At 41.4% G+C, this 27095-nt stretch overlaps 1 protein-coding gene across 4 annotated transcripts; it reads left to right on the plus strand.

Annotated features, from left to right (window-relative positions):
* The first annotated feature begins 29 nt into the window (after window positions 1-29).
* Window positions 30-27042, plus strand: slc39a14 (solute carrier family 39 member 14). 4 transcript variants are annotated; one of them, XM_054773434.1, is made up of 9 exons: window positions 30-283; window positions 11066-11416; window positions 15274-15451; window positions 17216-17385; window positions 19213-19335; window positions 21229-21399; window positions 21468-21702; window positions 21776-21960; window positions 23543-27042. In XM_054773434.1, exons 2-9 carry the CDS (start codon window positions 11096-11098, stop codon window positions 23693-23695), a joined length of 1536 nt encoding a protein of 511 aa, XP_054629409.1. In that variant the 5' UTR covers window positions 30-283; window positions 11066-11095; the 3' UTR covers window positions 23696-27042. The 4 variants fall into 4 exon arrangements, with proteins under 4 accessions (XP_054629409.1, XP_054629406.1, XP_054629407.1 ...); XM_054773431.1 differs by lacking the exon at window positions 17216-17385 and adding an exon at window positions 17916-18085; XM_054773432.1 differs by lacking the exons at window positions 30-283; window positions 17216-17385 and adding exons at window positions 3862-4013; window positions 17916-18085.
* Window positions 27043-27095: the final 53 nt, after the last annotated feature.

A 27095-nucleotide genomic window follows, 5' to 3' on the forward strand; every position in this document is an offset into this window, starting at 1 on the left:
AACACACCCCGAGGGAGCCGCGTGTGACGTCACGGGAGAAAATGACGCCAACGTTGTCCACGCGCCGCTTCTCTGTGGGGTTTTGTTCTCATGGCAGAAGACGACGAAGAGACAACACCGACGGGATGAGCCTCACCGCGGCCGTCTGACACATTCACTCCCACTCGAGAGCAATAGGTGTCACCCGGACGCTGCAGTGGAGAGGGAGCCGACATCAAGGCTGCTTTTGTGGCGGCCGCGGGGCAGGCAGAGAGGCAGACAGGCTGGCAGGCGGCATCAGCGGGTAAGCTAACTGGCTAATGACAGGAGGCTAGCAAGCCATCACGACCTTTAGGACGGCAAATAAATGACGATTTTGTTGACATACTCATCCTTACTGCGACAGACTGCTAACAATATCAAGCACACACCTTTTTTTTTTTTTTTTTTTTTTAGCGATTATTGTTATGTTGTTTTTTTTAATCACCAGGACCCTGAGCATCAGTCAACAGCACTTTCTTCCTGCCTGCTCTAATATTCATGAAAGTGTTTGCTTAATCTTCTTAATCTACTTATTACTACTACTTACTTAATTATTGTGTTATTTACACACAAGTCACAACACTAATGCTTATTATCCCACAACAGCCACAATAATAGTAACATGATAATAATCATAATAATTCTAGTAATAAGGCGGGCTATTGTTGTGGCCTTACCCACGACAAGCTAACACTCAATGCTTGATCACCAACGTCATTTCCGGTCCGCCACCACATCTGCTCCCCTACTAGCACCGGAACACGTTTACTCTGACACACACAAAGTCGAATTTTATTTATGTCTTATATGGCTTGTAGGTATGTCTACCATACTGTGTAATTGGAGTAAAAAGGTAACTATAGGGGTGTTACTGCATGTCTCGAGGGCTGTAATAATTTTAAAGGCGTATTTAGAAGGTTGTAAATGGGTTTTATATGTCTAATTTGTCTTATTTTCTTTTATGTTTACTATATTGGGTAATAGGAGTGTAAAGGTGACTATAGGGGTGTTATTGCATGTCTAGAGGGCTCTAACCATGTTAAAAGGTGTATTTGGAAAGTCGTAAACAGGTTTTCTATGTCTTTTATGTCTTATTTTATTTTATTATGTCTACTACTTGTGTATTGGGTAATAGGAGTATAAAGTTAACTATGGGGTGTTAGTTCATGTATTGAAGGTTGTAATAATGTTAAAAGTTGTATTTAGAAGGTTGTAAATAGGTTTTCTATGTCATTTTTTTTAACACTGTATGTATTGTGCAATAGGAATGTAAATGTTACTGTAAGGGTGTTATTTCATGTCTAGAGGGCTTTAATAATGTTTGAAAAAACATTTAGAAGGTCGTAAGCAGGTTTTCTATGCCTAATACATCTTATTTTCTCTGATAATGTCTACTATATTGGGTAATAGAAGTGTAAAGTTGACTCTAGGGGTGTTAATTCATGTCTAGAGGGTTCTAATCATGTTAAAAAACATAGGTCGTAAACAAGTTTTCTATGTCCTGTCTTCTCTTATGTCTACTCTGTTGGGTAATAGGAGCGTAAAGGTGACTATAGGGGCGTTATTGCATGTGTAGAGGGCTCTAATAATGTTAGAAAGCATATTTAGAAAGTTGTAAACACGTTTTGTATGTCTTATTTTATCTTATTATTATGTTTACTGTATTTTGTGGGTTGTTTCAACTACATTTATTAGTTATGTACTGTACACATGCTGGGTCAAATGAACATACTAACACATTACAGTACAATTTACTAAAAGCAAAATGCAATCTTTACCCATATGTATTCAACTGCTCAACTACAAACCAAGAACAAAATACATGCAAGATTTGGCCATGCAAAGGTTATATTAGGCAGTAAACAGGCATTTAAACTGTGCTGGAATCTTAGAAAAAGATATTATAATAAAGTAATATAAACACGGAATGGAAAACAATTTTTCAACAGTTAACATGCCCTTAGTGTCAAACTGTCCTTAAAGTCGCTTCCTTTCCTTGCATGCAAACATTCTACGATGAAAAAAAGAATTGACCAGTTTGGACTCCGCTGCTGAAATGTCCAAAATTGTAGTCCTTTGGAATTGGCACACATGTTCTTGAAGCAGACATGGCTGATTGAAGCGGAGTGATGCGTTCTAAAACCTGTCCAGCAATGATGACAAAGGCCGGAGATGTTTGACGATGGTGATTTCCCAGCATCAGGACGTACGGGGGTGTTCTGGATGCCTTGGTCTCATGGAGCTCCTCCACCCTGTTAATCCATCCAGGGAGGGTCCATTTCAGCTCCCCCTCAAGTCTTGTCAGGGGCACAAATGATCTTCTCAGCATTAATGGGGTGCCAGGTTTCAAACAACTTTGATGCAGCATCCCCATGCAGGACAGGGAAGTCCTCTGTGATCTATAAAATGAAAAAAAAAAACATTTTAAAAGTAATTCAATGTGGCGCACTAACAGGACACAAATGATGCATCCTTATCCGTGCAAGTTGACCCTAAACTTAGCATGCCTCTGGTCATGAGGGAACTCTCCAGTGGTTCCTTCCATGTTCCAACTGGTGTCCCTGAAGCACATGGCCATGTGGACCGCCGGGCTGACAGTTGTTTCTCAACCAGTCTTTCAGCTGTGCGCATGTTCGTCTGATATGTTAAGATTCTGTAAAAAAAAAAAAAAAATGAAGGAAAGAATGTTGTCAATCACTAAAATATGTTTCTTGCTGACTGACCACAGCCTCTTCCTGAGGCTCCGTCAGCTTCCCTCCACAAATCCAGCGGTTGACCGGTGACGCCAGCCTAGGCGTGTAGCAAATTTCCTGATGACCCAATGGCATTTGGGAAAAAACACTCAATCCAATCACTGTGTCAACCGAGCAGAACTAACCTATAATGGGTTAAACAATTTATAACCACGTGGTTGAGTAAAATAACACAGCTGCTGTGTTGTCATGACCTGAATCCCATGTACAGTAAGTCACTCATAATGGGTTAAACATTTCATCACCCAGCCGTTGTGTAGAGAAAATAACCCAGCAGTTTTTAGGGTGTAGGGTGTTATTTCATGTCTAGAGGACTCTATTATGTTAAAAAAGATATTTAGGCCATAAACAGGGTTTCTATGTCTAATATGTCTTATTTTCTCTTATTATGTCTACTATATTGGGTTATAGGAGTGTAAAGGTGACTATAGGGGTGTTATTTTATGTCTAGAGGGCTGTAATAATGTCAAAAAACAAATTTAGAAGGTGGTAAACAGGGTTTCTATGTCTAATAAGTCTTACTTTCTCTTATTATGTCTACTATATTGGGTTATAGGAGTGTAAAGGTGACTATCTGGGTGTTATTTCATGTCTAGAGGGCTGTAATAATATCAAAAAGCAAATTTAGAAAGTTGTAAACAGGTTTTCTATGCCTTTATAGTATGTCTTATTTTCTCTGATTATGTCTACTCTATTGGGTAAAGGGATGTCAAGATGCTAAGTGGCCTCCAAGTGGGTCATGTGATTCTTGTTGTAACGTAATGTTGGAAACCGGCAGCCATTTTCCAGGATGTTGCGATGGTAAAACTACAAAGTTTGTATGTGGTCTTTAAAGATGAAAAAAGAGATGACGATGCCTTCTACTTGCGGTCTTTGACAACAAAGGCGACCTGTGGGGATGAAGGATGGGAAGGGGCGGGGGTGGTGTCTGAACCCTTTCATGTCATGGACTTTGTGGGACAGCGGGTAAGGACAATGTGTCACAGTCCACGCAGCTGTCAGTCAAGCCGCTGATTACTGTGTGACCCAATAATTCTGGTTGTGGAGGTTGGTTTGGGATGGGGGGGAGGTGGGAGGGGCAGCATGTCAGGGTATAAATGAGCGGAAGATGAGACATGAGGTCTTGGCAGGTTTGATTTTGCAGCAGTCTGCAGAAGCGCAGCAACTTGTTTGGCAAGAAGCATTTATTTGATTTTGTGATAAGACTCTTGACTGCATCACGCCGTCCTCTGCCAGCAGGTACGTCCTCCACTGCTCTGTCGGGTTTGCCCTTTGTCTTCTAAAATGTGTTGTGGAGTCACGCTGAAGGACTCGTACCGGCGCTGACGACTGCCCGTCTGCCAGCACCCGGCTGTTATCTGTGCTGCTCCCAAACAGGCCTTGGACTCTCCAGCGGGCACGGTGACTCGGCGTGCGCCGACCGACCTCTGGGCCCTGGGCCTGACATTTACAAGGAATGTTTGTGTTGTTGGGTTGGAAGACCCGCAAGAGTGTATCGGAAGTCAGACCGTGTGTCTGTAGCTTTCATGCTAATGAGCTGTGTGTGTATATTAGCAAGGGTGTCCTCTTTTCGTCTCTGGAGCAAAACGACGTGAAAGACTTTGGGAGCAAGCGTTGGGGTTTAAAAAAACATATGAACACGTCTTTGGTACTGAATGAGTTAATAGCAACTACCGTCTTTGCTCTTTTTGCCCAAATATTTCAACTTTCTTCTTAACTAACTTTGTATTTTCCTTTTGGGAATGTGATGACTTTATTCCCACAATGTTACAACTTTTCCACCAACCCAGTTTTCCAAAACGACATTTTTTTAGGTTTGCTTGTTTCTCATATTATGACATTTTAAAAAGTAATTTCTTGAATATTTCAACTCCATGCTACTAAAATGACGTTATTTTTCCTCATTTTACCAGTTTATTCTTGTAAAATTACATCTGTTTTTTTCCATTTCTCCTGTTTTTCTGAAATTTTCCAACTATTTCAGCTTTCTTCTTGGGCATTTTTTCCTCCTAATTCCGACTTTATTCCCATAATCTTTTGACTTCATTCTCATTACGTTACATTATAACTTTTTCTGCATCCTGATTTTCTGAAAACTTTATTTGTTGTTTTGTTTGTGTTTCTCATACTAAAATGTAGTTTTTCTGTAGTATTTCCACTTCATGCTACTAAAATGATGTTATTTTTCCCCATTTTACACCGTTATTCTTTTTGGGTTTCTTTTGTTAGATTAATACTTTTTTCTCTTAATATTTTGACTTTATGCTTGTAAAATGATTGCTGATTTTTCAATTTTTTCTGTTTTTAGTTTTCCTTTTAAATTATATTTTTAGAATGTGCCACAGGCCAATTTAAAAAACAGCCTTGGACCCCCGGGCCGCACTTTGGACACCTCTGGTGTGGAGGGATGGTGTCCATCTGATCCAATGTCGATATCAGGTTCCAATACCAGTGTAATTCATGTATTTGACCTGTCCGATCCATGAGTCACTTCTGCTTTAATGTTGTCAGCAGGCGTAGCTAGAACAATATCAGCAGGCGTAGCTAGAACAATATAAGCAAACATAGCTAGAACAATATCAGCAAACGTAGCGAGAACACTATCAGCAGGCGTAGCTAGAACAATATCAGCAGGCATAGCTAGAACAATAACAGCAAACGTAGCGAGAACACTATCAGCAGGCGTAGCTAGAAGAATATCAGCAGGCATAGCTAGAACAATATCAGCAGGCATAGCTAGAACAATAACAGCAAACGTAGCGAGAACACTATCAGCAGGCGTAGCTAGAAGAATATCATGCTTTTTAGAATTCTGCAATGCAGGCCATTCATGGAAAAAACGTCATCATCATGGCATGACAGATGAGAAGAAGACAAACACGCCTGCACGAGAGCGGCAGAACAAAAACATGAGAAACATCAGTCATTGTGCTGCGAGGAAAGGTCCACACATCAAGCGTCCAGCGAGTTTGTTCCGAAGCGCTTCCTCACGTTCTACCAGGTGCTTTGTTCTCCAGCTGTCCGGAGGTCAAAGTGCACACTCCAGCGGCTTTGAGAGGGATTGTTTGACAGAGAATTGCTGTGGGAAGACTGATGGGAGTATGGGAACCTCCCATTGCACGGGATTCCAAAAAAAATAGGACTTCACACCACCTCTCCTATACAACCAACTAGCGCACGGGTGTCCTTACTTTTTCCCAGCAAGGGCCACACTGTGAAAAATGTAAGGATGAATTTTTGTCATTTTCCCCCAAAGGATTACAACGTTATTCTCGTCAGGTTGCAACTTGTTTTGTTTCTCTTATTATGACATTATTTTTCCTCATATTACAAGACTTTTTTTCCTGTTAGAACATTTTTTTCATTTCATGTTTTGACTTTATTACCGTAATATTGTGACTTTGTCCCCAACCTAATTTTTCAAAAAATTACAACTTTATTCTTTTGTTTTTTGTGTTTACTGTAATATTACAACTTAAAAAACAAAACTTCTTGAATAACTTTAATAAATTTTTGGCGTTCCCCAAATCTGTTGTTTGTTCGTGGAGAACGTAGCTGTGGTGACCATGAAGGAGTAAGATCTGGACACAACATGCGTTGGCCACGGTAATTACGTATGTGGGATGCACGTGTGGCGCACGACACACATAGGAGTCCGCAAATGCGACGTCTGACAAAAATGAACATTTAGCAGTGTTTCCCCGAGCATTTTTTGAAGCTGTGCTGGTGGGCTATTTACTGTTTTTCAACAGCCAACAGAACATTGCAAAACTATGGCAAAGTTGCTGAGGGCACTTAAAGTGAGCCTGGTGTCCTATAAAGAGTATACATTGAGAGTCCAGGGTTGTGATAGTACAGGTGGATCCAACTTGCAGTGTTATTCAAGCTACTTTGACAAAAAAAAGGAAAGGTGATCTATTTTGTTGGACTTTCCAACATTACTTTATTTGCACAGCACTCTGTGTGCTCATTTGTCATCGTGTTTGAATAGAACACTTTAAAACATGTGAAGCAAGTATTCTTTGGTGAACGACTCAACATCAGCTGGCGAGCTACTGCTAGCATACGAGCTACCTTGGAGACCCCTGTGATAGCGTCACTATCTTAAAGCTGGACACTACGTGTTTCTGTTGAACGACTTAGACACACATAGTGTTTTGAAGACAAGGCATCAGTATTCTAATGCTAACGAGAGCAAGATTGTCAAGTGACACTTTAGAAAGTAAGTTAGCATGTACCCCATGAATGTGATAGTCACTTGTAGCTCGCCTGTGGGTAAAAACGAACTAGCTAGTTGCCGCCAGAGAAGCGGTGAGAGCCAGGCAAAATGTGTAAACGAAGATGCCAGAAAGTGGAAGGAGATTGAAATGTGAGCGATCGCGCACGCTGGCGTATATAAGGTTAGCCGGTGGCAAGCTGTTGTTAGTTGACTGCACATTTTACAGACGGTTTTTCATTCTCACGATGATAAACAAATCTGGTCACACAAGCGCAAGTGCCAACCGGGCAGCCAGGCCATTCCATTTCACTCTGTTTAGCCCAAAACCTGACACCACAAAACTTCAGAAAGACACACGTCGGCTGTACGGATGACGCTCAAAGACTTGCCAAGCGTGCAAGTTTGTCTTGCAACCCGAAAAAAACGTAAACGCCCGTAGAGTTTTGTTTGACGTGGCGAGCCTCTGCGGCCGGTCTACGGCTCGAAAATCACCAAGTCACATGCGTGCCCTCAGATCATTTCTTCTATTTTGTATTTTTGTAAATGTTCGTTTTTATTTGGTTGGTTGGTTGAAATAAAGTTCAATCAAATCGAAATCAACATTGTCGACCAAATGTCCCAGAGAGTGTGGACAGTTGGGACGAAGGCTCCACATTTGCCAAATGGGACAACTGGGCTGGGTGGATGTGTTTGAGGTGGGCAAGTTTGTTTTGATTTAATAATTGATGATGAATATATGATTCATTCATTCATTTATTATTGCAAGACAAGAAACCTTGTGACAAGAGATCTTGTGACTTACTTGGCTAGCAGCAGGGGTGAGCAAGTGAACGAGTTAACGTAGACGAGTAGCACGAGTCCCGTACAGTATAAAACCTCTGAGGTTTGAATGATTTGATGAATGAGTCGAGCTGGGTGACACATGGAGCCGTGGCTCTCGTCCTTATTTCACACAGAACCCACACGACGTCAACGGGCATCCTAGTTCTCGCTTCCACAAACAAGCGCTAAAACACAACACGGTGTAAACGTCCTCATACAGCACACGCACGCTGAACTAGCATGCTCTGCTAAACTGCGAGATTCCTCGTTTAAGAGCAGATTCTGGTTTTATTGGCAGTTAAACTGGGAATATCATAGGGCCCTACATTGTATTGACAATTCCTTAATGATACCCACCCCCGTTACACAGAATGCTGGCGGCCCTACATCTGTTGTTTATGTTTGATCATGTTAATGAGCGTGTTTAGCTTGACTCATGGCCTGAAGGCTCAGTGTTTATTTGCTTGCTGATCAGTATCAGTGTACTGTACACTAATTACATGCTGATTTAATGGATTTAGATATGCAAATGAGATACAGGATCATGTGAGATAATGCCAGAGAGACTTCCTGATACGGCATCATGCTCCGCAGCAGTGGTAGGAATTTCGGGGCGCTTTTTTTGGAATTTTGTTCGTCTTCCACAATCCTTTGGTGAGACATGAACACACACACACGTCTTTCTTTTTTCTGTGCGTTCCAAAGATATAAAAACGTCTAAATGCATGTAAAGGGAGACACCTATTCCGTAACATTATAAGCCAATTTTCCAAATATGACAACTTTACTTGTTGTTTTGTTTGTCATAATATTGCAACGTTTAAAAAAAAAAAAAAAAAAATTGTTTTTTTAATATTTCAACTTTATGCTACTAAAATGATGTTATTTTTCCCCGACGTTATTCTTGTGAACTTTTTTCTCATTAGATTATGTTTTTTGCTTAATATTTTGACTTTATTCCAGTAAAGTTATTGCATTTTTTTCTCTCCATTTTATGCTGATGATGTTTTTTTTTAGTTTTCTTGTTAAATGATATTTTTAGAATGTGCTGCGGGGGCCCCCGGGCCGCACCTCAGACACCCCGGGCTTATTGCGTATGTAGTTGGCATTATCATGCAAAAAGGTTTAACGGAGCGGCGCATGGCCCGAGGCAGAAGGAGGCGTGGTGTAAAAAGCTGGCAGTGTGTTGCAGTTGTGGCACATGAATGTACAAGGTAGCGTCGCCACCTTCAGGACTGGAGTGGAACACCATGTTTTGTTTTAAATGTTAGCGTTTGAGAGTGTGCACTCGAGCGCACGTGTGAAGAATAGCTTGTGCAGAATGCGTGGTGTGCTATAAACAGCCTTGAAATCGCACAGGAATGCTCAGTGTGGTCTGGGAGGAGGAGCGGTGCGGCTTTGACTCCGTGCTCGACTTAGTGGCCTGAACCGAGCGGCCGGTTGTTAACCGTCTCTTTCTCCTTTGCCATCGTCACCAGTGTGCGCTACCTTCTTGTTCCTCGGTCTCCCGCCTCCACCGCGGCCCACCGCAGCCCTGCGGGTGGCCACCCTGCCCCCAGGTGAGCCTCGGGCGTGGAAGTGAATGAGCCTGTTTGTTCAGCATGAATCAGTGTTCTGTATGGTGTGAGCGGGGCATATGCCAAAGTGTACTTTGCGTACCTTCAAGTTTCACGTGCATTCAAATGTGACAATGTGTGCGTTGTAAAGTTGTCTCAGGGATGTTGATCCGCCCCCGCCGGCTATCTGACAACGCGTAAGTTGCACAGTGAAGGAATGTAATGTGGGAACTGGAACACTGTGTGTATGTGTGTGTGTGTGTGTGCGTGTGTGTGTGTGTGCGTGTGTGTGTATGTGTGTGTATGTGTGTGTGTGTAATTGTTAGCGGTGGCCAGGCTGTGTTGTCTCATTTGCGTCTAGCAGAGGACAGTTGACTTCCTGTAGCATCTCAGTGGTGGGCTGACTCATGTTTGTTTCACGGCTTTACTCTATTATGGGTTTTCAAAAATACAGAAATCAATAAATCATGTCTGTTTTGTGGTTGACTACGCCCTTTTTTCAGTAAAAAAATTAGCATGTTAAAACGTATGGCTGAGTAAAGTACAATACATAAAAAGACACTCAAAAGACTCATTGAAAGACACGTTGTAATTTGTAGTAACAACTACCGGGATATGATGCTCGGGTAATGAGATTGGGAGTTCGGTGAACTTGCTTACCGGAGACTTGCTTGTCGGACTCGCTGGCTCGTTATGTTAATTTAACCCAGGGGTGTCCAAACTGTGGCTCAGGGGCCATTTGTGGCCCGTGGCTCTTGTTTTATTGGCCCGCGGCACATTCTGAAAATGTAATTTAACAAGAAAACTAAAATAAATAAAAAATCCAACAACCAAAATGGGAAATTCATTTTAAAAGAATAAAGTAGAAATATTAAGAAAAAACAAGTCATGACTTCACGAGACTAAAGTAATATTATGAGGAACAATAGTGTTATTTTTGTAGCATTTTAGTAGTTGAAATGTTAAAGAAAAAATGTTATTTTATTTTAAGATGTAATGTTATTACAAACAAACAAAACAAAGAATTAAGTTGTAATTTTTGGAAAATGAGGTTGGGGAAAAAGTTATAATATTAAAAGAATATATTCAAAATATTATGGAAATAAAACCATAATAATGTGAGAAGAAAATTTACAAGAACAAAGTGTAAATATTTGTACAATTATAAAAAAAAAAAAAAAAAAAAAATCAACAGCAGAAATTGAGAGCGTTCCGAGAATAAAGTCACAATATTATGGGCATAAAATCATAATATTACAATAACAAAATTGACAGGAAGATTAAATATGCAACAGCAAAAGTGGGGAAAACAGCTGAAATTTTACAAGAAGAAAGTCAAAATATTATGGGAACAAAATTGTAATGTTATGCAACGAAAGTTTAAATATTTGTAAAATTACAAAAAAAATCAACAGCAAAAGTGTTACGAGAATAAATTCTAACAAGGAAAAAAGACAAGGTTTTCTGAGAATAAACATATTTATATGAGGAAAAATAAGAACAATGCATAGAGCAGCTGTATTAATATCCTCAAAATAATAATAATAATAATGCATGTACGTAGTTAAAGGACATTGTCCAAAGATAAAAAAAACAGTCAAAGTTTTTACATGCTTTACAAATGTTATCAGGGTGTTTATGACAACTTGTGCATGTTTTTGTTTGTCACGGTGCTCTCATCCTCCTCTCCGCAGTTGAAGGTCCTGTGAGTGGAACAAGCAGCCATGTCGCCCTGCTGCCGTCATGGCCGCACCACTGCCTCCAGCATCGCCCTCCTCCGCTCTCAGCGCATACTGGTGCTTGCCGCGACCCTGCTGCTGCTCTGCCCCGTGGACCCGGTAGCCGGTCAGGAGGAGGGTCCGAGCCGGTCTCCTGCCCAGGTGCTGAAGGACCTGTTGGCCCGCTATGGAGACAACAGCACCATCACGGTGCCCCAGCTGCGCTCCCTGCTGGCTCTTCTCAGCCAGGGGCAAAGTGGCGGCAAAGAGGGCAACGTGACACCTGTAGCCACGGCGAGCACACCCCCAAAGGCTAACAGCTCCAAGGTGAGCTCAAACGTCCTTCGCCATGCTCCCAGATGGGAAGCCTTGCTGCTGCTACAGCCCGCCGCATATTTCTCACGCTTAACGTCATGGAGGATCGTCTCACTCGCCCCGTGATAAGCTTTTCATGCTCTGCCAGCATCAAGAACACATGAGGTTGAAGGTCGCTGTAGGTTCACATGCTGGAGCGGATGATTATCAGGCTTTGTTATTCCATCTTTTAGAGATGCCATCACAGTGACGTTTAAGGTGCTGACATGTCTGCTTTACGCCTTTTCTGCTTGCAATGTGTCACCTTAACATACTAACTTAACATACCCTCGCTGATCGCGGTTAATTGGTTCCAGACCCGGCCACGATAAATAAGTGTAGTAGAAAGTAGCATTCAATATTAATAAACAGAATATTTTTGTAGTTATGGCATAGAAAACCTGTTTACGATCTTCTAGATACAGTTTTTAACATTATTAGAGCCCTCTAGACAGGGAATAACACCCCTATAATCACTTTTACATTACTATTACCCAATATAGTAGACATAATAAAAGAAAATAAGACATACAAGACATGGAAATCTTGTTTACAACCTTCTAAATACTGTTTTTAACATTATTAGAACCCTCTAGACAGGAAATAACACCCCTATAGTCACCTTTACACTCCTATTACCCAATAGCCAACATACTGTAAGAGAAAATAAGACATCGAAAACATGTTTACAACCTTCTAAATATGGTTTTTAACATGATTAGAGCCCTGTAGACATGAAATAACACCCCTATAGTCACTTAACACTCCTATTACCCAATATACAGTAGTAGACATAACCAGAGAAAATAAGACCTCTTAGACATGAATAAAATAATAGACTAACAGGTTAGCAGCTTTTTGTTGTTTTTGTCTGGACTGTGTATTTCCTGCGGTGGCTATTGTCTCATCAAGAAGCAAGAAGCGGAAAAGACGGTACAAGCCATGTCTACCGTCTGTCATCATGGGGAACGTAAGATCTCTCCCCAACAAGATGGAAGAGCTAACGGCGCTGACCCGACAGCAGAGGGAGTACCGGGAATGCAGCCTCATGTGCTTCACGGAGACGTGGCTGAGTGAGCTTTCTCCAGATTCACACGTCACACTGGACGGATTTCAGCTGGTACGAGCGGACAGGAATGCGATGGAGAGTGGTAAGAAGAAGGGAGGGAGAATCGCTGTGTTTGTGAATGATAGATGGTGCCACCCAGGACACATCTGTGTGAAGGAGCAACTGTGCACCAGAGACGTGGAACTGTTAGCGGTTAGCATGCGGCCATACTACCTCCCGAGGGAGTTTTCACATGTTATTGCTATGACTGTGTACATCCCCCCTTTGGCGGTCGCTGCTGCAGCTATAGAGCAGATCCACACCATCAACTTCAGAACCAGCACCCCCAATCGCTCCTCCTCATCTCCGGTGACTTCAATCATGCTTCCCTGTCCTCTGCTCTTCCCACCTTCACCCAGTATGTCAAATGCCACACTAGAGACAATACAACTTTGGACCTCCTGTATGCAAACATCAAGGATGCATACACCTCATCCCCCCTCTCCCCGCTGGGTCGTTCTGACCACCACCAAGCCAGTGGGGACAAGATCTGGGCAGATGAACTCAACCCCCCCGAGACTCTCACCACTCTTCACCCCCACATCCCCATCCCAGCCATCCTCTACCCCCCTCTCCATAACTGACGATCAGGTGAGAAGTCAGCTGAAGAAGATCAAGGCAAGGAAGGCCCCGGGACCGGACGGCATCAGCCCTAGAATCCTCAAGGACTGTGCTGACCAGCTCTGTGGAGTTCTCAGGCACTTGTTCAATATCAGCCTGAGCCTGGAGAGAGTCCCGGCCCTGTGGAAGACCCCCTGTGTGGTCCCGATACCAAAGACACCGCGTCCCAAGGAGCCTAACCACTTCAGGCCTGTTGCCTTGACCTCTCACCTGATGAAGACCATGGAGAGGATTATCCTGCAGCACCTGCGACCCCTGGTGGGCACTCAGCTGGACCCCCTGCAGTTTGCTTACCGGCCTGGGATCGGAGTGGAGTGGTGCGCTCCCCTTTCCTCTTCACCCTCTACACCTCGGACTTCACACACAACTCCGCACAGTGTCACATCCAGAAGTTCTCCGATGACACAGCCATTGTGGGTTGTGTTTCAGAGGGGAACGATCTGGAATACAGGACGGTCATCAGGGACTTTGTCAGCTGGAGTGAGCTTAACCAGCTACAACTCAACACCAGCAAGACAAAGGAGATGATCATTAACTTCCAGAGGAAAACTTCTCATTTCACACCGGTGAACATCCAGGGAGCGGACATAGAGTTGGTAGACAGCTACAAATTCCTGGGTGTTCACATTGACAACAAACTGGACTGGTCCGTCAACACCCACGCCCTCTACAAGAAGGGCCAGAGTCGCCTCCACCTGCTGAGGAGACTGAGGTCCTTTGGTGTGTGCAGGACTCTTTTACGGACCTTTTATGACTCTGTGGTGGCCTCAGCCATCTTCTATGCTGTGGGCTGCTGGAGAGGGGGCAGCACGGACAGGGACAGGAGCAGGATCAATAGGCTGATCAGGAGAGCGAGCTCTGTTCTGGACGGTCCTCTGGACTCCGTGGAGGAAGTGGGGGAGAGAAGGATGTTGGCTAAGCTGACATCCATCATGGACAACACCTCTCACCCGCTACATGACACTGTGGGTTCCCTTAGCAGCTCCTTCAGCAGCAGACTGTTACACCCACGGTGTAAGAAGGAGAGGTTCCGCAGGTCCTTCATACCGACCGCTGTCAGGCTCTACAACACCTGCACCACCTGAACCATGTTGTAGTCACTATGTATTCTTTACTTGCGTATCTTGCTTGCTGCTGTAACAAGCGAATTTCCCTGCTGTGGGATTAATAAAGTACATACAATACAATCAATGTATTGTAATGGCAGCTTACGCTCATATTAGCCAATAAAGTAGACATAATAAGAATAAATAAGCCATTTAAGACACAAATAAAACTCCTGCTCATGTTCCCTGGGGGGACCACGGAACATTATCACTTTTTCCGCAACCTAATTTTCCTAAAATTACAACTGTATTTGTTGTTTTGTTTGTTTCTCATAGTGTTCGACTTTATTAAAAAAAAAAAGCATATTTTTTATCGCGTGTATGATTTTTTTTTTTCTCTGAACATTTTGACTTTATTGTCATGAAAATGACAGCTCCTTTTTTCCATGTCTTCCCCCCCCCATTTCTGCTGCTGTTTAGTCTTCCAGCAATTTCAGTTTTCTTTTAGTAAATTGTCTTCTCGTAATTATGATTTTATTCCCATAATATATTGATTTTATTCACAGAACATAACAGTTTTTGCGCAACCTATTTTTCAAAAAATTTTTAAAAAGTGCCATTTTTCTTGAATGCTTCAACTTTATGCTACCGTAATGATTTTCTCATATTACATAATTTCAACTGTTTTTTCTTCATATTTTGACTTCATTCTTGTAAAATTAGTGCTAATTTATTAATATATAATGTGATATTATTTTTTAAATGTGCCACGGGCCAATAAAAAAACAGCACATGCACTTATTGTCTCCAAAAGTGTCCAGAAAGACCAGAAAAGGCATCTAGATTTATCACTAGTGACTTTTAGGGAAAAAACGCAAGCACGGGGTTATGAATATTGGCTAAATATACCAACCATGTGACTGACTTGTCCACCCTGAGCATGCTACCAACAGAATCAAACGCCCCCTCAGATTCCCATTGCTAATAACGGGCTGTTGAGATGTGTTTTGGGCCCCTCGCTGCTCCCTAAAGTCTGGTCTGTGTGTGTCAACCAGTGCTTGCCTGGGGACACGCTGGCCCTCTACAGCATGGGTGAGCATTCTCGCCTGGATGGGCGGGGCTTGCAGGAGTTGTGCCCCAGCATGCTGCAGCAGCTGGACGCTGGCGCCTGCCGGGCCCACAAGGAGGAGGAGCCGAGCGGCGATGCCTCGCCCAGGCCGTCTGATGCTGAAGGTATATATGGTCTCGTCATCCTTCGCTGATGCTAACATGCTAGGTGTTACTTGACTAGACTTTGTACCGTAGATCCCTGCTATTCATCAACCAGGGGTGTCCAAACTTTTTCCACCGAGGTACACAAACTGAAAAATGGAGGATGCAACTTTCAGATTTTGTAAAGTAACGCATGCAGAGACAGAAGCGATATATATTTCACGGAAAATTGCGTTTCAGCTTTGTGATATCAGTGAAACACTACCGAAATGACATTATCCCCCCCGCCCCCGTAACACGACCACTTTATTCTAGTAAAATTGTGACTTTTTTGCTAATTACAATATGACTTTTTTTTCTCTGAATATTTTGATTTTATTCTTGTAAAATTTGCTTTAAAAGAAAATGTATAACTGTCTTAGAACATTTTCCAAAAATGACAACGCCCAAGCCACAGTTTGGACACCACAGGCTTAAATGAACATAACAAGTCCAACGAGTCCAACAAGCAAGTCACTGATAAGAAAGTTCACCGAACTCCCGATCTCACATAGTTGTCACTAGCCGAGCGCGCCATCTTGTGGCTTTCACTGGTAATGTTTCCTCCTTGGTTCATGTCAGTCCGAGTACTGATGTACAAGTTGCCCCTGACTATAAGTCACAAGTACACTGACAAAAGCATTAGTGTATTTCTAGTATACTTATTGAAGCGCACTGACAAAAGCGTGTGTATTTCCAGTATACTTATTGAAGTGCACTGACAAGAGTGTTAGTGTGTTTCCAGTATACTCATTGAAGTGCACTGACAAAAGCATTAGTGTGTTTCCAGTATACTTATTGAAGTGCACTGACAAAAGCGTGTGTATTTCCAGTATACTTATTGAAGTGCACTGACAAGACCGTTGGTGTGTTTCCAGTATACTTATTGAAGTGCACTGACAAGAGCGTTAGTGTGTTTCCAGTATACTTATAGAAGTGCACTGACAAGAGCGTTAGTGTGTTTCCAGTATACTTATTGAAGTGCACTGACAAAAGCGTTAGTATATTTCCAGTATACTTATTGAAGTGCACTGACAAGAACGTTAGTGTGTTTCCAGTATACTTATTGAAGTGCACTGACAAAAGCGTTAGTGTATTTCCAGTATACTTATTGAAGTGCACTGACAAGAACGTTAGTGTTTCCAGTACTTATTGAAGTGCACTGACAAGAGCGTTAGTGTGTTTCCAGTATACTTATTGAAGTGCACTGACGAGAGCGTTAGTGTGTTTCCAGTATACTTATTGAAGTGCACTGACAAGAGCGTTAGTGTGTTTCCAGTATACTTATTGAAGTGCACTGACAAAAGCGTTAGTGTATTTCCAGTATACTTATTGAAGTGCACAGACAAGAGCGTTAGTGTGTTTCCAGTATACTTAGTGAAGTGCGCGGACAAAAGCGTTAGTGTGTTTCCAGTATACTTATTGAACTGCACTGACAAGAGCGTTAGTGTGATGTGCTTTCCCACTGCTGTCCCATGAAAAGCTTGCATCTCCAAACATCATGGTGTTGTTTACGGTCATGTAAAGCATGTATTTTTGTTTTGGGGAGGAAAAGAAAGATTTACGACACTCGGTCTTATGCGGTCTCCACTTTGGTGCCATGTTGTGTCCTGCTGATCTCAAACCACTTTTAGGTTCTCGCCATCCCGCTGCTAACCGCCGTGCTTGAGAACTTCATCGTTTGTGCTCATCTTTGTGTTGACGATGCCTGTTTTTCACCTGTTGCCCCTGCCCGCCCCGCATCAGTGTGGGGCTTTTCTTTCCTAAGCGTGACTGTGATCAATGTCTTCGCCCTCACCGGAGTCTTCATGGTGCCCGTGATGAAGACGCGCCACATGAAACACGTCTTCACCTTCTTCATCGCTCTGGCCATCGGCACGCTGTACTCCAACGCCCTGCTGCAGCTCCTGCCAGAGGTTTGACGTCTGCCCTCATTTGCCGCGTGCGACACTCCATGCGCACGCACGTGCACACACACACACACACAAGAGCACCGGAGCCTTTCTACTTGGCCGCTCATGGAAATAGAACACCACCCTCAGCCTTTCCTTCCTGTCTTTGTTTTCTCTTGGGCGTCTCTTGGCTCCTTCACTGGCTTCTCCGTCCTTATGCTGCTGCATCGTGCCAGGAAGTCATCTGGTTCTTTACTGGGGGGTGAATGCACCCTCACAGAGATCCACCTTCTTTATTGTCTGCAGAGACAGCTAGTGTTTGTCCTGCGGTTGGACCATGGTGCCTGCATGGACAAAAGCATCACTATGTGTGTTCCTTTCCTCTCCAATGAAGGGGTCCAAGACCGAAATGAACAATGAGCTTCTTTCCTCCTCAGGTCGTGGTTCATCTAATTCAATGGCTCCTCCTCCACTAACCACCTCTGTTTCTCTCCTCTCTCCTTTCCCGCCGCCGCCTCCTCCTCCTCCTCCTCCTCCTCCGCCACGTGGCTCAGTGTGGGGCTATGGCATCCTGTGCGTGACGCTCATCTCGCTGTGCTCGCTGGTGGGGGCCAGCGTGGTGCCCTTCATGAAGAAAACCTTTTACAAGCGACTGCTGCTCTACTTCATAGCGCTGGCCATCGGCACACTCTACTCCAACGCCCTGTTTCAGCTCATCCCAGAGGTAGTTTCACTCTGCAGCCAGCGCACTCAGGTCGATGTTAGGTCAAGTCAGGAACTAGTCACCTGCCAAGCGAGTTTAGTGGGTTAGCGAGGTGTGTTGAATCTAAAGCCAGGATCGCCCGTACTATGAAGGCAGCTCTTGAAAAAAGTGCATCTCAGCTTTGTCATACAGGTGAAAAAGCATATTTTTAATATCTACTTCACTCTCTGTTTTTTTCACTGTTTTTATTTTTTCCATTTTCTAAATATTTCAACTTTCACCTTAAATAATTTTGCTACATTTTTCTCTCGTAATATTTAGACTTTATTCCCTTAATATTATGACTTTATTCCCTTAATATTATGACTTTATTCCCATAATATGATGACTTTATTCCTTTAATATTTAGACTTTATTCACATAATATTATGACTTTATTCCCATTATATTTTGACTTTATTCCCAAAATATTATGACTTTATTCCCATTATATTTTGACTTTATTCCCATAATATTATGGCTTCATTCCAATAATGTTATGACTTTATTCTCATAATATTTTGATTTTATTCCCATAATAATTAGACTTTATTCCTTTAATATTTAGACTTTATTGCCATAATATGATGACTTTATTCCTTCAATATTTAAACTTTATTCCCATAATATTATGGCTTTATTCCAATAATGTTATGACTTTATTGTCATAATATTTAGACTTTATTTCCATAACAATATAATTTTTTTACATTTTCCAAAAATGACAACTTTATTTAGTTTTGTTTCTCAGAATTACAACTTTAAAATAAAATCTTGTTTATTTATTTATTCCGACATTATTCTTGTAAAATTAGGACTTTCTCAATATTTTGACTTTACTGTATTCTCGTAAAATTAAAGCGTTTTTTTTCCTTTTTTGTTGGGTTTTTTTTGGTAAGTGTTAAAGGATATTTTTAGAACTTGCTGTGGGCCAATAGAAAAAGAGCCGCCACCGGGCCGCACGTTGTACACCCCTGCCTTGGAACGTCATGAGGTGATAATAGCAGTCATCATCTCCCAAACACACACTGAGCCCCCTCGTTGCCAGGTGAACATGTGTCATATTTCATCACTCGCTAACGGCTTCTTTCTCTCCCCCACAACGTTAGGCCTTTGGCTTTGACCCCATGGTGAACTTCTACGTGTCCAAGTCTGCCGTGGTGTTCGGAGGCTTCTACCTCTTCTTCTTCACTGAGAAGATCCTCAAAATGCTCCTCAAGCAGAAGCACGCGGTGAGTACTTGTTGTGCAGCTTTCACACAGTTTTACCAGAATACAGTAGATCGGTAATATTAGGAGGAAATATAATGTCATTTTATTAGCATGGAGTTCAAATATCAAGAAAAATCTGTTTTTTAAAAGTACAGTCAAACCTGTCTTAGCGGCTACCTGTATATAACGGCCACCTGCCTACAGCGGCCACTCAAAAATCCCCCGCAGCAAATTTACGTTTTATAGACCCTGTGTATAGCAGTCACCTGTCTAACGTGGCCAGCGCCCACCCATTTTGTATCCCTTGGTCAATATCTGACCGCATATAGCGGCCAAAATGCCGACTCAAGCAGAAGCTTCATGCACGAAAAAGTTTCGTTTTTTAAGCAACAAAGCCGTCGTGTGTAGACTTTAATTACTGAGTCCTAGTTCGACATAAAAAAGACGTCTTCTTACTTTGCAATGCCGCCCTGAAAAGATTCAATGACGGCCAAAACGGTAATCTTCCCACTTTGCAATGCCGTGAATAGATTCTAAAATAGCCAAAACACCTGAATAAAACATCTAAAATATCACTTAATTGCCGACTAATTAGAGATTAGATCCCATTCAATAAGAAAGGAGCGATGGTATTGTTAGTTTACGACGATCTACGCACCTCCTCCGCACTCAATTGTTCACGCACACACCCATTCATGACTGCTTCACGCATATCCTGTATTTATATCCTCGGGCTCGTTCACTCAAATTTGTATTTCTTGCTTTTAAAATTGTGTTTAAAAAAAATCAAAGATGGAAATTTGTGACGTTCTGCAGGACAGGAGCGAGCGTCCCCTGTCTTGCGCTCTTATTTGGCGGGCTGTGCCTTCTCCGGGGAGGAAGAGGCAGCCGCTTCATTCCTGGTGGCCGCGCAGCTGCGGTCAATTAACATTTGTGGCGGATAAAAGGTTCATTGTTGTTATTGATATTACTAGTTTCCTCACCGGAGCTGTTACCTAGATTTACTTACCTGTCAACAGAGTGTTTTCCCCTACGTCTCTTGGTTTTACTCCAGTCTTTTTGTGAATACATGTTAATATGTGTGCGCACAAATTCAAAATAGCCGCCAACCTGTCTATAGCCCACCTGTCTATAGCGGCCACTTTTGCCGTTTCCCTTCAGTGGCCACTATAGACAGGTGCATTATAGACAGGTGGGCTATAGACAGGTTTGACTGTAGTAATATTATGAGAAACAAGCAAAACTAAATAAAGTACTTTTTGTACAATTAGGTTGCGGGAAAGTTGTGATATTATGGGAATAAGTTGTGACATCATGGGAGTAAAGTTGTGACGTCATGGGAGTCAAGTTGTAGCGTCATGGGAGTCAAGCTGTGATGTCATGGGAGTCAGGTTGTGACGTCATGGGAGTCAAGCTGTGACGTCATGGGAGTCAAGCTGTGATGTCATGGGAGTCAAGTTGTGACGTCATGGGAGTCAAGCTGTGATGTCATGGGAGTCGAGTTGTGACGTCATGGGAGTCAAGTTGTGACGTCATGGGAGTCAAGCTGTGACGTCATGGGAGTCAGGTTGTGACGTCATGGGAGTCAAGATGTGACGTCATGGGAGTCAAGCTGTGACGCCATGGGAGTCAAGCTGTGACGCCATGGGAGTCAAGCTGTGATGTCATGGGAGTCAAGTTGTGACGTCATGGGAGTCAAGCTGTGACGTCATGGGAGTCAAGCTGTGACGCCATGGGAGTCAAGTTGTGACGTCATGGGAGTCAGGTTGTGACGTCATGGGAGTCAAGCTGTGACGTCATGGGAGTCAAGCTGTGACGTTATGAAAAGAGCATTTAGAAAGACAATTGAAGGAGAAAGTAAAAATAGTTGAAATAAATGTTTTTTAAAAAGTCGCGCCCCCCCCCCCTTCGCAGGGTCACGGCCACAGTCATTACTCGAGCGCAGACGGCTACTCTGCGGAACGTGAGGCGGAGGAGGGCGAGAGGGAGAAGCTTCAGCAGAACGGCGAGGTCAGCGGTCACGCCGTGGGCAAGCTGGACGCGGGCGAGGGCGAGCTCATGCTCCACCCCTCACAGACGGCGCAGGTACAAATGGGATTGTTGAATTTGGTGTCGTTTTACCGAGACTCTCGCTGGAGTCCTTCTCCTCTCAGGACGCTCAGAGCACAGACGGTGGGGGGCGGGCCAACAGGAGCGGCGGCGGCTGCTATTGGCTGAAGGGGGCGGCCTACTCTGACATCGGCACGCTGGCCTGGATGATCACGCTGAGCGACGGCCTGCACAACTTCATCGACGGCCTGGCCATCGGCGCCTCCTTCACCGCCTCCGTCTTTCAGGGCATCAGCACGTCGGTGGCCATCTTGTGCGAGGAGTTCCCCCACGAGCTGGGTGAGTGGGGTCACGTGACGTGTGCGTCTCAACTGACGGATCTGTTTGACATGGATGTCCTCGCCGTCTCCAGGCGACTTTGTCATCCTGCTCAACGCCGGCATGAGCATCCAGCAGGCGCTCTTCTTCAACTTCCTGTCCGCCTGCTGCTGCTACCTGGGCATGGGCTTTGGCATCCTGGCCGGGAACAGCTTCTCCCCGAACTGGATCTTTGCCCTGGCAGGGGGGATGTTCCTTTACATCGCTCTGGCCGACATGGTGGGTGGTGTCTCTTTCGGCGGGGGGATCTAAAAATATCATTTAACAAGAAAAGTAAAAACAAAACAACAGCAGCAAAAAATGGAAGCATCAGCAGTCATTTTACAAGAATAACGTAAGATCATGAGGAAAAATAAGACTTTAGTAGCATACAGGTCATATATTCAAGAAAAACATCTTTTTTCTTTTTTTAAAGGAAATATTGTGAAAAAAGCAATTACAAAGTTGTCATTTTTGTCAAATTCGGTTGCGGAAAAAGCTAAAATATTATGAGAATACAGCTGTAATATTTTTGGAATAAAGTCATAATTAGGACAACAAAATCTGAAAAAAGAAAGCTGAAATAGTTGGAGAATAAAAAAAAAATTAAGAAAATAAAGTCAAAAATATTGAGAGAAAAACAGTTGTATTATTATGAGAAAAAACCTGCAATTTTCCTAGAATAAACTGGTAATATGAGGGAAATTAATGTCATTTTAGTAGAATAGAGTTGAAATATTCAATTTAATAATATGAGAAACAAACAAAATGAAGAGTGATAATAATATGGGAATAAAATCATAATTAGGAGAAGAAAATCTTAACGATTAAGTAAAAAAACAGCAAACTGGGGGAAAAACAGCTGAAGTTTTCAGAGGATAAAGTCAAAATATTAAGAGAAAAAAAGTTGTATTATCATGGGGAAAAAAACCCTGCAATTTTCCTAGAATAAACTGGTAATAATATGAGGAAAAGTAGTGTCATTTTAGTAGCATAAAGTTGAAATATTAAGGAAAAAATACATTCTTTTTTTAAAAGTCATAATATTATGAGAAATGTAATTTTTGGCAAATTAGGTTGTGGCAAAATTTTTAAAAATTGAAGAAAACTGAAACTGTTAGAGAATAAAAAACAAAAACAGCAGAAATGGAAAAAAATAGCCATTATTTTCAGAATAAAGTCAAAATGATTAAATTGTATTTTAATGAGGAAAAAAACTATTTTGCAAGAAAAACTTGTTATATTATGAGGGAAAATAGTGTCATTTTAGTAGCATAGAGTTGATATATTAAAGAAAAAATGTATTTTTTTTTTTAAAGCCATAGTTTTATGAGAAACAAAACTAAATAAAGTTGTAATTTTTGGCAAATTTTGTTATGGAAAAAGTTTATGAAACATTACAAGAATAAAGTCTAAATATTATGGGAATAAATTTGTATTTAGGAGAAGAAAATCTGAAAAAAGAAAGCTGAAATAGTTGGAGAATTAAAAAAAAAAAGAAGGAAAAAACAGCTGTAATTTTCAGAGAATCAAATGAAATACTTCCAGGTGTTATGTAGTATTGTGGTCACTCGGTGGCAGTAATGACACATTAGCATACCTGACAATACCGTAACACTGCATGAAGTCATGAAGTCAGCCATGGCATGTCCCACATCATAGAGTGGAAAAAGGTTCTCCTCCCAAGCGGTGTGGAAGTGGTAAGCGTTTGGCTTGTTTAAAAAACATATTTATGTCTATCGCCTGTGTGTGTGAGCAGATGGCGTTTCCAGCGCTTCCGAGTTCTGGTGTAACGGGCTGCTTGTCTTGTCTCTCTCGGTAGTTCCCAGAGATGAACGAGGTGAGTCGCGAGGAAGAGGACGCAGGCGGCAGCAGCTTCCTCCTCACCTTCGCCATCCAGAACGGCGGCCTGCTGACGGGCTTCGCCATCATGCTGCTCCTCACCACCTACTCGGGACAGATCAAGCTGGCTTAGCGGTGAAGAAAACGGTCTGCACTTCTTCTTTTTTTTTTTTTTTTGGTGTTTTTTTCTTCTTCTCCACCATCCTCGTGCAGAAAACACGGCCTCCTCGACTTGCTTTCTTTCGGAGCCGTGGAGAGCTTTTGTGAGCGTCTGTCATTGTTGATGAGGAAGTGAGAAGAGCGCAGCTTCTAAACAAACACTGACTAGCTTTCCCAATGATGTGATGATGTGTACGTACGTACGTGGCCGTGGACAGCACACGCCAAGACAAACGCAGTTATGGATGAAGTTCTACTCACACTCGCTACAAGTTAGGCTGGAATGAAGCTCACCTGTAAAGCGTTTCACCTGAGATCCCCAACTCGGGGGGTGTCCAAACCTTTTTCCTTCAGCGAGGGAGAGACGGAGAGAAAAATGAAAGGATGCGAGTTTAATAAGTCATACGGTGGTGTGAATAAGTGTTGGCCCCCTTCCTGATTTCTTATTGTTTCAGCATGTCTGTCACACTTCAATGTTTCAGATCATCAAACAAATGTAAATATTAGTCAATGACAACACAACTCAACACAAAATGCACTTTTTAAATGAAACGTTTTATATTAAAGGGAGAAAAAATCCAAAGCTACATGGCCCGGTGGGGAAAAGTGAATCATTCCCCCCCATTAAAACTTAACTGAGATGAATTGAGATCTATCAGTGTGGAAAAGCTTATAAATCCATTTCTAAAGCTTTGGGACTCCAGCCAACCACAGCGAGAGCCACTATCCACAAATGACCAAAACATGGAACAGTGGTGAACCTTCCCAGGAGTGGCTGGTCAACCGAAATGACCCCAAGAGCGCAGCGATGATTCATCTGAGAGGTCACAAAAGACCCCACAACAACATCCAAAGAACTGCAGGCCTCACTTGCCTCAGTTAAGGTCAGTGTTCAGTTGCTGCTGCTAAGGGGGGCCCAACCAGTTATTAGCTTTAGGGGCAATCATTTTTTCACACAGGGACATGCGGCTCTGCATTTTTTTCTCCCTTAATAATAAAAAGTTTCATGTAAAAACGACAAAGTGTTGAGTTGTGTTTTCATTGACTAATATTTGCATTTATTTGGTCTGAAACATTAAAGTGACAAACATGCACAAAAATAAGAAATCAGGTAGGGGGCCAACACTTTTCCTCACCACCGTATGTGGAAAAGCCTATCAATAACATCAACTTCACTCTTTGCTTTTTTCCACCCAATTTTTGCTGTTTTTGTAATTTAATTTTACAACTTTTTTCTTCAATTTTGTAAATTTTCTCTTGGTAATATTCTGACTTCATTCCCATAATATTTGACTTTTTTTTTTAAACCTAATTTTCCAAAAATGACAACTTTCTTTAGTCTTGTTTGTCATAATTTTACTTCTTTTTAATCTTGAATATTTCAGCTCTATGCTACTAAAATAACATTGTTTTCCCTCATAATATCGCCAGCTTATTCTCGTAAATTTGCAACTTTTTTTTCTCGTTAGAATACAACTTTTGATTTTGACTTTATTGTTCTAAGATGAAAAGTTTTTCCACAAACTGATTTTCCAAAAATGATGACTGGATTTTGTGTTGTTTGTCATAATAGTATGACACTTTTTGAATACTTGAATTCTATGCTACTAAAACGAGATTATTTTTCTCCGTGATACTGTGAGTTTATTCTCATAAAATTACAATTTTTTTCTCCGTAAATTGCAACTTTTTTCTCTTAATATTTTGACTTTATTCCCATAATAATATAACTTTTACCCCAACCAAATTTTCCCAAAATTACAATTTTATTTTATTTTGTTTTGTTTCTCATAATATTATGACTTAAAAAATATATTTTTTCTTTTAATATTTCAACCTTATTTTCCCCCATAATATGGAATAAGTTTATCCTTGCAAAATTGCATTTTTTTCTCTTAATATTTAGAGCTTATTCTCAGAAAATGTTATTTTTCATTTCTGCTGGGGGCGTTTTCCATTCTCCAACAATTTTAGCTTTCTTTTTTGAGATTTTCTCGTAATTATGACTATCTCAATAGTATTTGGACATTATTCTTGGAGTATCAGAACTTTTTCCCCAACTTAATTTGACAAAAATGACAACTTTGTTTTGTTTTGTTTCTCGCAATATTATGACTTTAAAAACAAAATTTTTCTTGAATATTTTAACTCTGTGCTACTAAAATGATTATTTTCCTCATAATATTACCAGTTTATTCTTGTAAAATTGTAACTCCTCAGTAAAATATGACTTAATTCTCTTAATATTTTTGACTTTCTTCATGTGAATTTTTTTGTTGTAATTATGACTTTATTCCCATAATATTTTGACTTTATTGTCATAACATTATAACTTTTTTTGCAACATAATTTTTCAAAAATGACAACATTAATTTGTTTGTTTCTCATCATTTTCTTAACTTCCAAAAATTAAGCTTTTTTTTTTTATTATTTCAACTCCGTGCTACTAAAATGAGATTATTTTTCCTCATAATAGTATGACTTTATTCTCGTAAAATTGCGACTTTTCCTCGTTAGGAAACAATTTTTTTTTCTCCTAACATTTTGACTTTGCTGCAAACCAATTTTCAAAAAATTGCAACTTTGTTGTATTATTTAACATAATATTACAGCTTTAAAAAAAGTGACTTTAAGTTATTATTTTATTTTATTTTATTCCAAGCCTATGCTAATAAAATGATTATTTCTCCTCATAATATTTCGACATTATTCTCGTAGACTTTTTTTTGTAAAATTGCAACTATTTTCACTTTATTTATTAAAATTACTGCGGAATTTTCCATTTTTGCTGGGTTTTTTTTTAGTTATTAAAATTATATTTTTAGAATGTGTCACGGGGGCAATTAAAAAAATAAAAATGTGTGGCCCGCGGGCCGCTTTGGGAACTTGTGCCCTAACCTGCGGTGAGTTGTGTGCAAGACAAGATGCAGATGCAGTGTGACTCGTCAAAAAGTGAAAGTGGAAAGTGGACATCAGACGATGACTTAAAAACTCCCGTCATTACTGCCGCTTGACATTTAAACTGTACGGGAGATGATTTATTGTTTTTTGTTATTGTTTGTTTCCTGGGTTCGTACTCTGAGCTTTCCACCACAAGCCATGGGAACGTATTTTGTGTTTGTTGACTAATAAGAAATGCCATATTTCAGCTGCTCGTTACGTTATCGTTCATACGTGTAACAACGTACTCTTATCTGATCACACCTCGTTTGTTCTTTTTCTTTTGTAAATGTCATCCGCATATCCTGTCTCATGCCTCATGATATCTGACTTTATACACGAAATGACTTTATATTTGGCCAATAAAGATTTTGGATTGATGCAACTTTGTATTTATTGGAACGAGCCAGTGATTTACACGCTTATCAATATGA

This window comes from Dunckerocampus dactyliophorus, chromosome 4, assembly GCF_027744805.1.
Source record: "Dunckerocampus dactyliophorus isolate RoL2022-P2 chromosome 4, RoL_Ddac_1.1, whole genome shotgun sequence".
In the NCBI taxonomy this organism is placed as follows: domain Eukaryota; kingdom Metazoa; phylum Chordata; class Actinopteri; order Syngnathiformes; family Syngnathidae; genus Dunckerocampus; species Dunckerocampus dactyliophorus.